Source organism: Hyperoodon ampullatus, assembly GCF_949752795.1.
Source record: "Hyperoodon ampullatus genome assembly, chromosome: 4".
NCBI lineage: Eukaryota > Metazoa > Chordata > Mammalia > Artiodactyla > Ziphiidae > Hyperoodon > Hyperoodon ampullatus.
The window spans coordinates 113,042,386-113,057,139 of NC_136917.1; the positions used below are offsets into that span (position 1 = coordinate 113,042,386).

Consider the following 14,754-nt stretch of genomic DNA (forward strand, 5'->3'; position numbering starts at 1 on the left):
ACTCAGCCATTTAAAAAAATGAAATTTTGCCATTTGCAACGACATGGATGGACCTGGAGGGTATTATGCTTAGTAAAACAACTCAGAAAAGACAAATACAAGTATGATAGCACATATATATGGAGTCTAAAAAATAAAACAAAGGAATGAACATAAAAAAAAAAGAAACAGACTCAGAGATATAGAGAACAAACTAGTGGTTACCAGTGGGGAGAGGGAAGGGGGTTGGGAAATAGAGGTAAGGGGATTAAAAGGGACAAAGTATTATGTATAAAGTAAATAAGCTACAAGGATATACTGTACAGCAAAGGGAACATAGCTAATATTTGACAGTAAATTTTTGTTTTATATATAAATTTATTTATTTATTTTTGGCTGCATTGGGTCTTCGTTGCTGTGCGTGGGCTTTCTCTAGTTGTAGTGAGCGGGGGCTTCTGTTGTTGCGGAGCACAGGTTCTAGGTGCGTGGGCTTCAATAGTTGTGGCACACAGGCTCAGTAGCTGTGGCTTGCAGGCTCTAGAGCACAGGCTCAGTAGTTGTGGCACAGGGGCTTAGCTGCTCCATGGCCTGTGGGATCTTCTCGGACCAGGGATCGAACCTATGTCCCCTGCACTGGCAGGCAGATTCTTAACCACTGTGCCACCAGGGAAGTCCTACAGTAACTTTAGATGGAGTATAATCTACAAAAATTTTGAATCACTATGTTGTACACCTGAAACTAATATAATGTTGAAAATCAATTATACCTCAATAAAAACAAATAAATAAGTTTTTTTTCTTTCAAGTTTTAGGTCACATAAGACTCAACATATAGAGTAAAACCTGCTCAAGAGCCAACTCCAAGACCCTCCAGGGAGCCAGAGACCTTTTAACACACTACAAAAATCAAGCACCTCAAAAGGCTTCACTGTGAGCTGGCACATAATTTCCTTTTACCAAAATAATGCATGTTCAGCTATTGCTGAAGTTAATTCTTATCCCTTTCTCTCTTAATCCTCCATTTCTTTTTTTTTATTTTTATTTTATATTGGAGTATGGTTGATTAACAATGTTGTGTTAGTTTTGGGTGTACAGCAAAGTGATCCAGTTATACATATAATACATGTATCTATTCTTTAAATTCTTTTTCCATTTAGGTTATTGCAGAGTATTGAGCAGAGTTCCCTGTGCTATACAGTAGATCTTTGTTGGTTATCTATGTTAAATATAGCAGTGTGTACATGTCAATCCCAAACTCCCTTTCTCTAACCCTACTTGTCATAACCTTTCATTTTCATTTGGCAACCCCAATACCCAAGTTCACATCACCTAATATAAAAGGGAAAAAAAAGGAGGCAGGATTTCCAACTGAAAATAAATCAAGAGAGTTAACATCCTAACTGCCTTCCTCCTCTGCCTAGCCAGAAAAATAAGATAATTATTTAGTATAGTTATGAGGGGAAGGGGAGTACAATATTAACTATTCAAAGTTATGTACCAATTGTTTGAAATGGGAATAAATAGCATGAGAAACGAGGTAGATTTCAGGTCTTACCTTAAAATACACCAAATTCCCTATTTCTACTGTGGGGGGAAAAAGTATCAGGAAATGTTTAGAGGAGAAAATAAATTTTCTTGAAAGTCAGCTATTATCACACCATCTAAACCAACTCACCCTTAGCTAGCTTAATATTGAACAGAACTTACAACAGATATTTAAACATCAGTGTAACATTTATTCTTCCTGTGGTTACAGGAAAATTATTTTTATGAGTCTGTATAAGAAAGACATATGCATTCTGTCTCACATTAGCGTTTTATGTATCATACATGCACAAATTTAAATTCACCTCCTCTGGGATTACAATGTTCTCCAATGACAGACAACATTGTTGATTACAGTATATGTACATAACCAAGGTTTTCCAAAAACAGTCATCAGCCAAACACTGTTAATGTTTCTGTCCAATGATGAGACATTAACCATGTATTTCAATTTGACAAAGGCCCAAAAAAAGTCATCAGCCAGACACTGTTAATGTTTCTGTCCAGTGATGAGACATTAACCATGTATTTCAATTTGACAAAGGCTAAGTTTATCAGTTAGCCTTATTCCCTTTCTACGGGGGGAAGATAGTCTATTGGTTAAGAAAACCAGCTGGAATCAGGCATGGATTTGAATCTGGTTCTCTTACACAGATATGTTATCTTAAGCAAGTTTATCTAATCTCTTTGAACCTGTTTCCTCTATTGTAAAATCCCTACCTGTTAGGTTGATATGAAGATTAATATTAATAAGAGTTAACATTTATCAAGTGTTTATTGAGTAAATGGCACTGTTCTAAGTACCTTACATAAAAGCTACTTTTAAATCACTCTATGAGGCAGCAGTATTATTCTCCTCACTTTACAAATGAGGAAGCTAATGCACTGAGAGAATTAGGTGGGCCCAAATACATAAAGCTATTAAGTGGAGGAGCCAGGACTCAAACTCACTTGAACCCAAACTCTTAACTCCTATCAACATGCTAACTTAATGTATCAATATTCAAATACCTCTGTACAGTGCTTGACCCACAGGTAGCATTCAATAAAAATTAGTTATTGTGATCATTAAAAACTAAAGCCTCAGGACTCTCCTGGTCGCACTGTGGTTGAGAATCTGCCTGCCAACGCAGGGGACATGGGTTCGAGCCCTGGTCCGGGAAGATCCCACATACCGCGGAGCAACCAAGACCGTGTGCCACAATTACTGACCCTGCGTGCTCAACTACTGAGCACATGTGCTGCAACTACTGAAGCCCACCCACCTAGAGCCCGTGCTCCACAACGAGAAGCCACCAGAATGAGAAGCCCATAGAGCGCAACGAAGAGTAGCCCCTGCTCGCCGCAACTAGAGAAAGTCCGTGCACAGCAACGAAAACCCAATGCAGCCAAACAAATAAATTAACTAATGAATCAATTAAAAAAAAAACAAAACTAGAGCCTCACATACGTCTCTACATATTGGTTGCCCCAGTTATTACCCTGTTAAGAGTCAGTAAAGACGGGACAGACTCAGATAGCAAGGTGAAGAGGAAGAATGGCTTTCAGAAATAATTTTAGTAATTAAACGTTGGTTTTGTAAGTGTAACTTTAGCAAGTTATCAAAAAAGTGATGGGAAAGCAGTTTTAACAATAAAGTCCATAGGGAAAAGCACACACACACAAAAACCCCTCAAGTAATGGTAATGAACAAAGTGAGGACCAGAAAATGAATACAAAAAACAGGCAGAAACATCACTCCTGCCTGCTTCAGTGCCCTCGTGTACTCAAAAATGAATCAGAGCTTTTTCAAAGCCTGAAGAAACTCTAGCAACATTAGAAGTGCTATGTCTTAGACAGTCACCTTACTGCAGAGGGACCCAAATCTGGATACAAGCACATAAAACAAGTGGCTCAGGTCCCAACAGTTGCCACACTGTGCTTGTAAACTGCCCTGTATCCTTATGGAAAAGAAGACTGTAATTTCATTCTGCAAACATGAAATTAACGCCCACAGAGGGTAAGTGACAGCATAAGGTCAAGCAACTAGTATCACAATTAGGACAAAAACACAGATTTTCCTGAGCCATGTTCAATAAATTTTCTTTCCACTAAGCACTAATTAAGATAGTGTAGTGAGACATTTCTTAAAAAGTACCCTACCTCAGCTAAATGTTAGCAGCAGGATGACTTGGTAACCAATTTTAATTAAAATTTTTTTCCTGAAGAAAATGACCATTCTTGTTTATCACTGTATTCTCCCTGTACCTATATTACTTCATTGCACTAATAATATTTGTTGAATAAACTAAGCCCCAAGCCATCACCCTCACTGTAACCTTACAAGTTACAATAAAGCCCCAAATCATTAAATGAACTTCATTTATCCTTAAGACCACTCTCTATAAAATATCTAGCTCACAAGGCCTATTTTTATTTCATAGCCTATTATACAAAATCTTCACTATAATCTGAAAAGTCTATTATATGCAATTATAACTATATAAAATTTAAAATTCAAGGACAAGCATAAGGGCAATTCCCCACACTTAAGAAAACAACTCAAAAATTTCTAGTTTTTTGCTGAATGAATCCTTCTCTGCTCCTATGCAGTTTTAGTAACTTAGATACTCTGTGTTAAGGCTACTTGGTATTAACAGTCCCCTACAAGAAGCTTGAAAAGCCAAATGAACTTCACCACCTCTATCAAAAAACAAACAGCACCAAGAACTATTGTTCAGTCTTCACTGCCTATGTCTCTTACCCATACAACCAACTTAATTTTTCTCCTATGACAACTAAGGAAACTGGGTAGATTCAGAGGGAGCAGACCCTGGCCTATTAATAAGTAGTAAAAAGAGCCACAGGGAAATTTCCCATTACAAAAATATAAGCACACATACATCTAACCACCCATGGAAAGCCACCCTGTGCTTTCAAGTACCACTTCCAACAATATTCTACAATCAATAAGAGGCCAAATAAAGCAATAATGGAGAACAGTGAGACTAAAGTTACATGTTAAGATTTTGGGAATGAAGATTGCTAATTCAACCACCACAACTGTTATGTCTGACAAACCAAACCTCCCACTCACCTTCTCCCTTCAACACATACATACACACACACACACACACACACACACACACACGATAGTACTCACATTACGAAACTATCTGTCCAAGTTGGTCTTGTTTTAGCAAGGAGGAAACATGTCTGTGAAATATCTGGTGGGCCAGGAATCATGTGAGGTTAAATGGTAAGCAGAGAAACCACCACATAAATTATTTATCAGGAAAGCTGCCATCCTGCCACCAGCCTCCATGTTTCTGTTTTACAGAAACACTAACTGAGAAACATATTCAACTTTTATTCTACACCTACCTTTTTTTTTTCAGTAATATGACAAATGGCCGAAAGTTTATTGGGACATAGGATTGAAAAAAGAAATAAATATCTAAGTCATTATTTTAACAGTTTCCAGCTGTTAAAATAACGTTGTTGTCTTTCATCACAACTGTTGTCTTTCATCACAACTTTCAAGAATCCCACAAAATTCATTTAGCTTCATTATTTCTTAACTGTTTTACAGTAAAAGAGCAGTTTGCACCATGTTTATGGAAATATCCAGGCAGAACAGCTCTCTCCTCTGCAGCTAAGTACATTATGTCCTTCCCGAGACTGCTTCTACTATTTATACCTAATCATAGGTTGTGGCTCACTGGCCCAAAGACCAGCATCCTAGGACTCCTAAACGACTGTCATTTCCCTAATGTATACACAGATCTTCCTTGACTTACACTGGGCTTACTGCCCGATAAACCCATCGTAAGTTGAAAGTATTGTAAGTCAGAACTGCATTTAATACACCTAACCCACTGAACATTATAGCTTAGGCTAGCCTACCTTAAATATGCTCAGAACACTCACATTAGCCTACACTTGGGTAAAAATCATCTAACAAAAGCTTATTTTATAATAAAGTGTTAAATATCTCATGTAATTGATTGAATACTGTACTGAAAGTGAAAACAGAAAGGTTGTATGGGCACAGAACGGTTCTTTACCTTAGTGATCCTGTGGCTGACTGGGAGCTGCAGCGTGCTGCCCAGTATTACAAGAGTAAGGTACCCAGGAAAAGATCAAAATTTGAAATACGGTTCCTACTGAATGCGTATCACTTTCACATCATCTTAAAGCTGAACCACCTTAAGTCGGGGACTGTCTGTAGTTGGGGCTTCAGTAGTGCTCTGGAGTTTTATAGCTAATCTTAATTTTCCAGGAAATTAGTAAAGTCATAATTGGGAAGAGGGGTGATAAGTAAACAATCTTCATAGAGCTCCTTGCTCCTTCTCTTAACTCAAGTCAGGAGTTGTTTATAGTCATTTTAAAATACAAAGGAAAACAGTGATTGGGCACTCTTGTCTAACATAAACCCATCCTTGCACCCTAGGCAACCTACTTCTAAAACACAACGGGTAGACTATGCCCTACACTATGCCTATCATGATTAATTTGAAGTAAAACAAACAAGTTACCTTAATTTATAAGTTCATTATTGACCTGACTAGATTTTAAATTACTGATGCCACCCTCCCATTCTCAGGAGCGGAGACTGACATCCTTTCTAATGTCATCAGGGAAACAAGGCATGTGTAGAAAAGGCCTATGTCTGGATTAGGACAAATCAAGTTTGAATCTCTGAGTTTAGTCACTTCTCAGCAGTTTAAAATTGGCCAAATCTCAACTTCTGCTTCAGTAAAATATGTATAAAACGCCACTTGTCTCAAAAGACAGAGTGGAGGATGAAAGGGGATAGGTAATGTGAAGCGCCCCAATACCTAAGTAGTGCCAATATTTACACTGCCTTGAAGCAACACTTTCTGGAAGCCTCCTTTATAAGTGCCAAATACATTGTTAGGTACTTTTTCATGTCTTAAGTCTTCGGAAATCCTTTAAGCATTTTCCCCATTTCTCTGTTTTAAAGAGGTTAAATAACTAAACAGGTCACAGAAGTGATGAGTACTAATTCAAGCCCAGGTTTTTCTGACTGCAAACAGAGTATGATCTGTCTACTGTGTACCTTACATGGCTACTTTTGAAAACACATGCTTCTCTCAGTGGTTTCAACTGGAAAAGTTAGAATTGAGCAGTTTTATAAACATCATAAATTCCAAAGTGAACAATGATTTTTAGATTTTAATCAAGCCTACCATCATAGTTAAGGTTTACTATCTAAAGGACCACAATCATTTCAATAGTTGTCCTTATACTGAAACCATTATTTACAAAATCCACGTCATCAAAGGTAAACCACGGTATGGCTTGTAATATGATACTTAGCTTTAACCAGCAACCAAGGCTACTGTTGAAACCATTCCAAGAGGTCTTGGTGGCACTTGATTCATTCAGGGATTTAGTGCTTGCTATATAAATAGCACTACTTACAGTAAATCCTTGTAAAAGTCCAAGACAAGGCTACCATGCAATAAATTTCACATTTCATTTGTACTCAAGATTAAAGCCCTAAGTAGTATACAATCTACAATTCTTATGTCATATAAAAATAATTTCATTAATATTGTATAAATTGTACCACCTCACAAACTAGTCAATTGACCAAATTTGTAAACCATTAACAAAAACTTCTGGCAGAAAACTTACGGTTTAATTCTTCAATACTCCACAAGACAGATAGATATAGGACTACTTCTTATAACCCCATATTAATTCATAAATATATTCCAAAAATTAAATTCCAATAGAGGTTATGTCCTAAGCTTACAAAGCAGATAATTTATAATTGTGGTTTTAAGGCTCTTTTTGAAGAACACCTTTAAGCCTTTCCCTCCAAAACTGTGACTATGCCTATGCATATACAGGTGCCCATGCATTCTACTTAAGGTACTCCATTAAAGTCCATCTATAGCTCCCCTCAATTTATAGGAAAGTCACCAACCCCAGATAACAACTCCTTATTTAGGAAGTTATGTACAGTATTTACAGTTTTAAGAGATTTTTCTCCTAGTTTTTAAACAGTATGGTCCCTTGAAGAATTTACATTTAACAGCTCAAAATTTTTATTTACTCACAACTTTACATTAAAATGACACTTCTAAATTTTTAAAATTCCTGCAACACTAAAAAACAACAACAACAAAAAACTGGTGTCCTTTGTCCACTATTATTAAGAGTGCTCACAAGATGTGTGGCCCTGAACTAGGGGTGGCAAAGAAGAGAATTCCATGATACTGTCAAGGCTGGTGACCTTGAGAGGTTTACAGTCTCGTTGTACAGTCTATTAAAAAAAAAACCCTCCTTCCACAATTTACTGACCATTTTGCACAAATAGGTGTGGTCTCTAAACTGAAACCTTTAAATGGATAGGAAAAGGAAGACTGTAGAAAAAAGAACCGGAAAACAGATTCAGAGAAATTAAAGGAAAAACATGACCAAAGGATCAAATTTTCCAGCAACACATACCTAAGAATATGTTTAATTTACCACATATACCTAGTTTTTAAAAACCTAAAACCAATTCCACAAGAATTGTGGAACTAGGAATTTTAAAAAAAAAGATTTAGACCTAATTACTAACTCAATAGAATTGATAAAACAAAAATGACACAACTTATACAACGATTTTACCGAAAAAAATGGTACTGCAAACTATTCAGACAGCAAAAAATTTAAGCAGATGGGGAAGAAAAAAATATATGGCAGTTATGCTATACACTCCCACTGTCACGCCCATGGCAGACATCACTAATTAATCATGCAATCCTTTCCCCCTACTGAGCTTAATTTCTTCCAAAAAAACCTTCCAGTAGAAATCAGGGTGGGCATTATAACTGAACCTATTTGTTGTCCTTGATAGCTATTTTTCAAATACTGTTCAACTAAGCGAAGAACCAAAAATTTATGTATTTAAAGTTCAATGAATTTATAATAGACTTCATTTAGAGTTTTTCCCAAAACAAAATACTCTTTAAAAGTTTAAATTTTCTCTGTTGAAGAGAATAAAACATTATGGTCAACATAACCTTAATCAGGAAAAATACTCTTTTTCAAAAAAAGTACATGAGTTCTAGAAAACTGTAATAAACTATATTTTTCAGCAGCCTTCGTTTTTGACCCAGTTTGAATGAAATAACCAGAAAGCATTATTTTTTCTGAGTATCAGTAAAGTTAAAAGCAGACATACCTACATCATTCAGGGATTAAAAAATAGAAAGGTTTTAAAAAAAGGTAATATATACCTGTAAAATGAATAAGCAAAAGAAGCACTAACTTTGTTCTTGCAGTTTAAAAGAAATACCGGTCACTATTAAAACTCTAAAGAGAATGTGACCATTTTAAGTTTTGTCACTTCCTTCCAAAAAGGATTTAAGGTAGAACACAGACTCCAGAAGTGAGACGATAAAAAGGGAGATAAAAATAGATTCCTGGAACTACAGGATCATACTATGATGGGTGATGTTTAGCATAAAGTAAACTAACAGAAGTCAAAACCTGGATTCACTCTAAGTTTTAAGAGAGCACTGTGGGATAAGTGATAAAGTATTATTTCCTAAATCCTTAAGTCTAGCAAAGACTTCATAATATTCTATGAAGAAACCAGAAGGCTCCAGCTTCCTAGCACTAATAGGATTCAAGTAGTACATAAACATAGGCAAGGCTGACAGATGACAACACAATGTCAGCAATATAAACACGATAAAAGGGGGCATTTCCCCACCGCAACTCCAACCTCAATTGATACTAATACTAAAAATAATAAATTGCTTTGAGAACGAGAGTACTTCTTTAGTTTTTTCAGCAGAAGCTGATAAGTACACATGACCTCAAATTATACGTATCTTTTCCACATTATAGAGCTCCCTGTGTATAACCAGACCTTTTCCCATTGTTTCCTGTTATTTTAAAGATTCGTTTGAAAAAGTGTTTGCACTACTTTTACTTCTCAAGTCCAAAAGCAAAATGAACATTCCTGCCCAAGGCCTTTTTTCTCCCTAAAACAAGAGTGAAACATGAGCTCTCTTTAAAGACTTGCTATATTCCTAGAGTGTGTATAAAACCTTTCAAAGTCCATTTGCATCCAGCTGTCAGTTGGGGCTTTTTCATTTGGACAGGCCACTCACCTGGAGGAAAATGATTTTTAAATTTGCCTAAGTTGCCAAATCACATATGGAGACAAAAAACTGACTGTTTTTGCTCCATAAGACAAACCATTTTGAATAAATGAACATGACGCCAGGAAAGTAAGGTTAATAATCTGGGTAATTATTGCTGGAAACAACTTCAGGGACAAAGAGAAACGCTCATTTAGCTTATACTTATGGGATAGCTTTCTGCTAAATGGCTTTAATCTTATTACCAGTACTTAGTAGCAAAAAGAGGACTTTATAGAACCTATGTGATAAGTGGGAGGCGGAAATCTAAAGACTTATCAAAGTTCCTTCAGAGAGCAAATTAAGGAAAGCCACGGTTTTCCCCACTACCGAAAGGAATAAAGGGGGAGATAGGTCAGGAACCATTCCTTTTCCCTTGTCTAGCTAGAAACACAAGCGCCCCAGAAGCGCACAGCCTAGACCGAGGCTCCAGCCTCCGGCAGTGAGGAGGAACCAACAGCGATGAGTGGAGCCCAGACTACGTTCTTACCTCCTGGATGCGCTTCCTGGCCCGCTGAAGCACTTCTTCGTAGCCCTTCTGCCGCAGCTCGCTAAGGCTTTCGTAATACTCCTCCGGGTCATCGGTCTCGGTGAAGAGTACCTGGGACAGGATCTTCCAGCCACAGGTGTCCAGGCCGTGACCCAGGTAAACCTGCAGCTGGTAACACAACGTGTCGATCTCCTGCTCGGTCATCTCCGGGGCGCCCCCGAACAGCACCGTCCACATGCCCGAGGGCTCCTCGGGGAACACAGGCAGGCACGGCTCCAGCTGCGAGTTCACGGAGCACAGCTGCTGGTGCACCGCGCGCAGATCCTGAAAGGAGAAGAGCCCGGCCCAGCTGCACTCCTCGGCCGGGGACTCCAGCTCGGCGGCGGGCTGCGGCTGCTCAGCGTCCGAGAGCGCCAGCGCCGCCGGGTCCGCCTCGTCCTCCCTCACCATTTCCAGCACCTCGATCTCCTCGGTGACCGTCCCGCAGGCGCTCACTACACGCACCGACGACACCGGCGCCTCCTTGGGCGCCGGCTGGGCTGCCGCAGCGGCGGCCCCCCCCACATCCCTGCCTCCAGATGTCCTCCGGACCGGGCTGGAGTTGGCCCGCACTAGGCTCCGGAGAGGGCTCTCCGCCCCTTTGCCGGCCGAACTCCGCAGCAGTGAGTCCCCCCGAACGCTGCACGCGCTCCGCGGAGAGCCTCCCTCCGCCCAGGTCGGGCGCCTCCGGGACCCGGGGCTCCTGCCCAGAGTCGCGTTGGCAGTGGTCTCGGGGCGACCCTTGCCCGCCGGGCTGCCCGGCCCTCGGGTCCCGTCGGACGCGGGTGCGCCAGGCTCAGCGCCCCCTCGCGCCCCCGCCTGCTCCCGGGTGCCGCTCCTCTGCCTCTGGGCCGTCCGGTTGTGGCAGGTTATGGCAAACTTGCCCTCAATCTCGTTCCAGGCTACGATGAAGACGAACTTGTGCTTCTCGCGCTCGTCGAACACATGGGGCCGCACAGCCACCCAGTCCGACTCGAGCGTCTCCTCGAGCGCGAACGACATGGTGGCTCCGGCGCCAGGCCGCGGGGAAGGCGCCGCCGGCCCTGCCCGCCCGAGGACTCACCGGCTGACTGCACCGCGCCCCCAGCTCACCCTCGCCGGGAGCCTTCAGCCATCTTAGCGCGCCGGCCGGCTCTCCCCGCTCGCTCGCCCGTCTCTTCGCACTCGCACCCGCCGCGCTCCTTTGTGGTGCGGCTCGCGGGAAAGACAATACGCGTCGCAAGAGCAGGTAGTTCACATGGTCACGTGCGGCCGGATCTGTTTACAAGCCCTGCGCTGCGGCAGCGCCTCGCGCCCGCCCGGGCCCCAGAGCGAGGCCGCGGTGCTGCGTCTGCGGCGCTCCGGAGGTGAGGCGCGGGTTGCCTGGCGCCGGGCAGGCGGGTAGGTGGTCGGGACCGGGGGCTTGTGAGCCTCCGCCGCTCGCCTGGGCCGATCTCCCCGCCCCTCCTCCTTTTCTTCCCGACCCACTAGAGCCGGCGTGACGGAGGGACGCGTCTCCTAAACTCTGCGCCTCAGTATCGCCACAATGTTGCCATTCGGCTGCTGACGTCGCGGCTCCACGAGGGACGTAAACACGGGCACGTGCCGCACGCTGGTGACGCGGCGGCGGAGGCGCGCACACCCTGCTCGCGCGCGTCGGCCCCGCCCCTCTGCGTCTCCCGCCCCCGCCCGCTCGCGGCCGCGCGCCTGAGTCTTCTCTTCCTCCGACTCAGCCTCCTTCTCCGGCGGTCTGGAGCCGGTGACCCGCATGCAGAGAGAGAGGCAGGTGTACCCTGCGGGACAGGTGGCCTCCGAACCCAGGAAAAGAGGAACGAAGGTGGAGGAGCTGAGAATTTTTGAACTCCAGTCATTCAAAGGGACCCTCAGGTGTAAATTTTCCTCCATTCGCCCGGAGGGGTAACTCCTATATTGAGAAAGAAGTAGTCCGTAACGTTATGTGAACTATGTGCTAAACTTCATTGGGATCCCCTAGACTATTGGGTTCTCTCCTAGCACCCTTGCGATACAATTTAAGAGATGAAAGGAAGGTGTCTGAAGACAACCCAGTAGAACTCCAAAACAAAATAAAATTAAATGAAAATTCAGTCATGTCCCAATAGTGTGAATGTTTACATCTCAGTTCATCACTGTTTTATTGCTTCAGGATTCATCATTGTGTGCTGTTCTGTGAACCTCGTTGTGAGATCACTGACTTGAGCCTTTTGAAATAGTATTCAATTATGAGTTACCAGAATGCACATACCAAAAAAAAAATCATGTAAATCTGAAGAATTCTGTTCGTACTGAACTATGATGAAACACATTCTTAAAATTGCCTAGTGGATCTTATAATCTAGTTTATATTATTGGCATTTTTTTTCCTGATAGTATCCAATTCATATTGCGGGTATTCTGCATTCACAGTAAAGTACAATGGGAATTGTTCCTTTTATCCATATTTCTAAAATATATGCAAGACCGTTTGGATTAACCTGGCATTGTTAGCCATACTTACTTCAGTATTGTCCTGACATCTGAATAAACAGCCAAAAGCTTTAGTCCTGTCATTCAGCTGGACATTTTAGACCTGTAGATCTGCTCTGACCAAAAAAAAATAATAATAAAAAAAAATAAAATGGCACTTTGGGCGGGGCAGGATGAGCAAAAGGGAAAAGGACTGGTTTTTAAACCTTTTTACAGTTCTTTATGTGAACTATAAATTTTCAAAGCTTGTAACTGAACTTGTGGCAACTCTCAAATGCAAATCAGAAATAACACCTTTTGAAAGGCAGGAAGATAGAAAAGCCATTGCAAATCTTTATCACCAGCTAAGCAAACAATAGCACATTATAGAAAATTTTCCTTTTTTCTGTGGAAAAGTTACTACTAACAGTTTTTCTGTTAAAAAGTGATGAGATAATTATAGCTCTCTTCTTATAATACATTATAGATAAGTATAAATACTAAGAATGAATGCCAAAAAAATATGTTTATGGGAAGTATTTTTATTTACATGTATATTAAAATTGCAATATTTATCCACAACATTATGTCTTATCACAATAGTGCTAGAGAAAAATTGTTTGTGGTCACACAGGTGTTAAGTATTTTCCCCCAATACTCTGGCAACTGTGTTTTGTAAAAAAAGTTGTTTCAATGTTTCTGGTCTCCTCTATTCTCCTCTATCTTAGTAACTGTTATCCTAGAAAAAAAAAAACGAAACTGAAATTCCCATGGCAGGTGACTGTAGTACTTTACAATTCTTTATGTAAGGCTATATCTGATTGTCAAGCAAGATCTCTGAGTGTATAAATACTCCCTGGGAATAAGTAAAGCTACAGAAATCTACATTTTGACCTTGTTCCATAACCCCAGGAGGCTGGGTTGTGATTCTCCCACTGGGACTTGCTGAAAACTTCATACCATATCTTTTACTACTACTGCCATCTCGAATACCATAGGGTGTGCTGGGATTTTTGTTCTAAGTGGCAGAGTTGCTTGTTCTGCAGTGAGGACCTGCTGCAGAGCCATTCTCTACTTTGAGCCCTACTCAAAGCTGGCACCTTCCACATTGCCTGATCTATGAGCTTGAGCAATTTTCCTAGGTGTGGAATGTGTTGCATCCAAAGCCCAAGGAGGCTTAACAGTCATTGTGCTTCCTTCATTGTGGTAGTGGCTGCATCATGCACCAATCCGTCCCTTACTTTGAAGGGAATGTCCTGACATACACCTGACCATAGGATGTGCAGAAACTTTACAGAGTTGGCAAGTGCCTGAATTTTTATAGAGTTTGTCTCCCTCCCTCTGGAGTGCATATGTCTCCAGCATGCCAGCACCCTCTTACTCATCCTGCCAGATCACCATGATGTCATCAGTGTAATGTATCAATATGATATTCTGTGATATGTCCAGGTGGTCCAGATGTCTTCAGGCTAAATTATGGCAGATGGTGGGAGAGTTAACATGGCCCTGGAGCAAAGTGTTTCTGATCTTCTTTCCTGACTGGGATAGAAAAGTACACATTCGCCAAATCAATGGCTGCATATTGAGTACCAGAGACCATATTATCTGCTGTAGCAAAGAAACTACATCTGGCTGGGCAGCTGTGATCAGGACTATTTCTTGGTTGAGCTAGTCTTTAGAATCCATCTAGATTCTGCAAGGACCAGACCAGCATATTGGACAGAGCTATTCTAGGGTCAACCATGCCTACATCTTTAAGAGTGGCATTAATCTCTGCTATCCCTCTCCAGGGTTATAGTGCTTTTGATTCACTCTCTTGGCAGGAGGTAGGCAGTTTCAGATGCTTCCACTTGAACTTCCCTGCTATGATAGCTCTCATCAACAGACTCAATGTATGGGTTACTCCAACTGCCACATATGTCAATCCCAATTTATATTTGGGGACCAGGGAAATGAGTACCAGGTGACTTCACAGACCTGGTGGACCCAGACTTTGGTCAAGACGCCATTTATTACCTGGTCCACAGAGCCCACGATGAAGTCTCTGGTTGTCAACTTAGACCCTGTCCTCAGTAGTCCTTGAAATGTCTGAGAATTTCCCTTTCCCCA

The 14,754-nt window shown here is 41.4% G+C and overlaps 1 protein-coding gene across 1 annotated transcript in view; it reads right to left on the minus strand.

Annotated features, from left to right (window-relative positions):
- JMY (junction mediating and regulatory protein, p53 cofactor) overlaps positions 1-11,205 on the minus strand; it is a gene marked incomplete at both ends in the record, with an annotated part of 69,354 nt that extends 58,149 nt beyond the window's left edge. Inside the window, one exon of the mRNA XM_079703110.1 lies at positions 10,165-11,205. Within this exon, the coding sequence (XP_079559236.1) occupies positions 10,165-11,205 (1,041 nt within the window). The remainder of the gene's footprint in view (positions 1-10,164) is intronic.
- Positions 11,206-14,754: the final 3,549 nt, after the last annotated feature.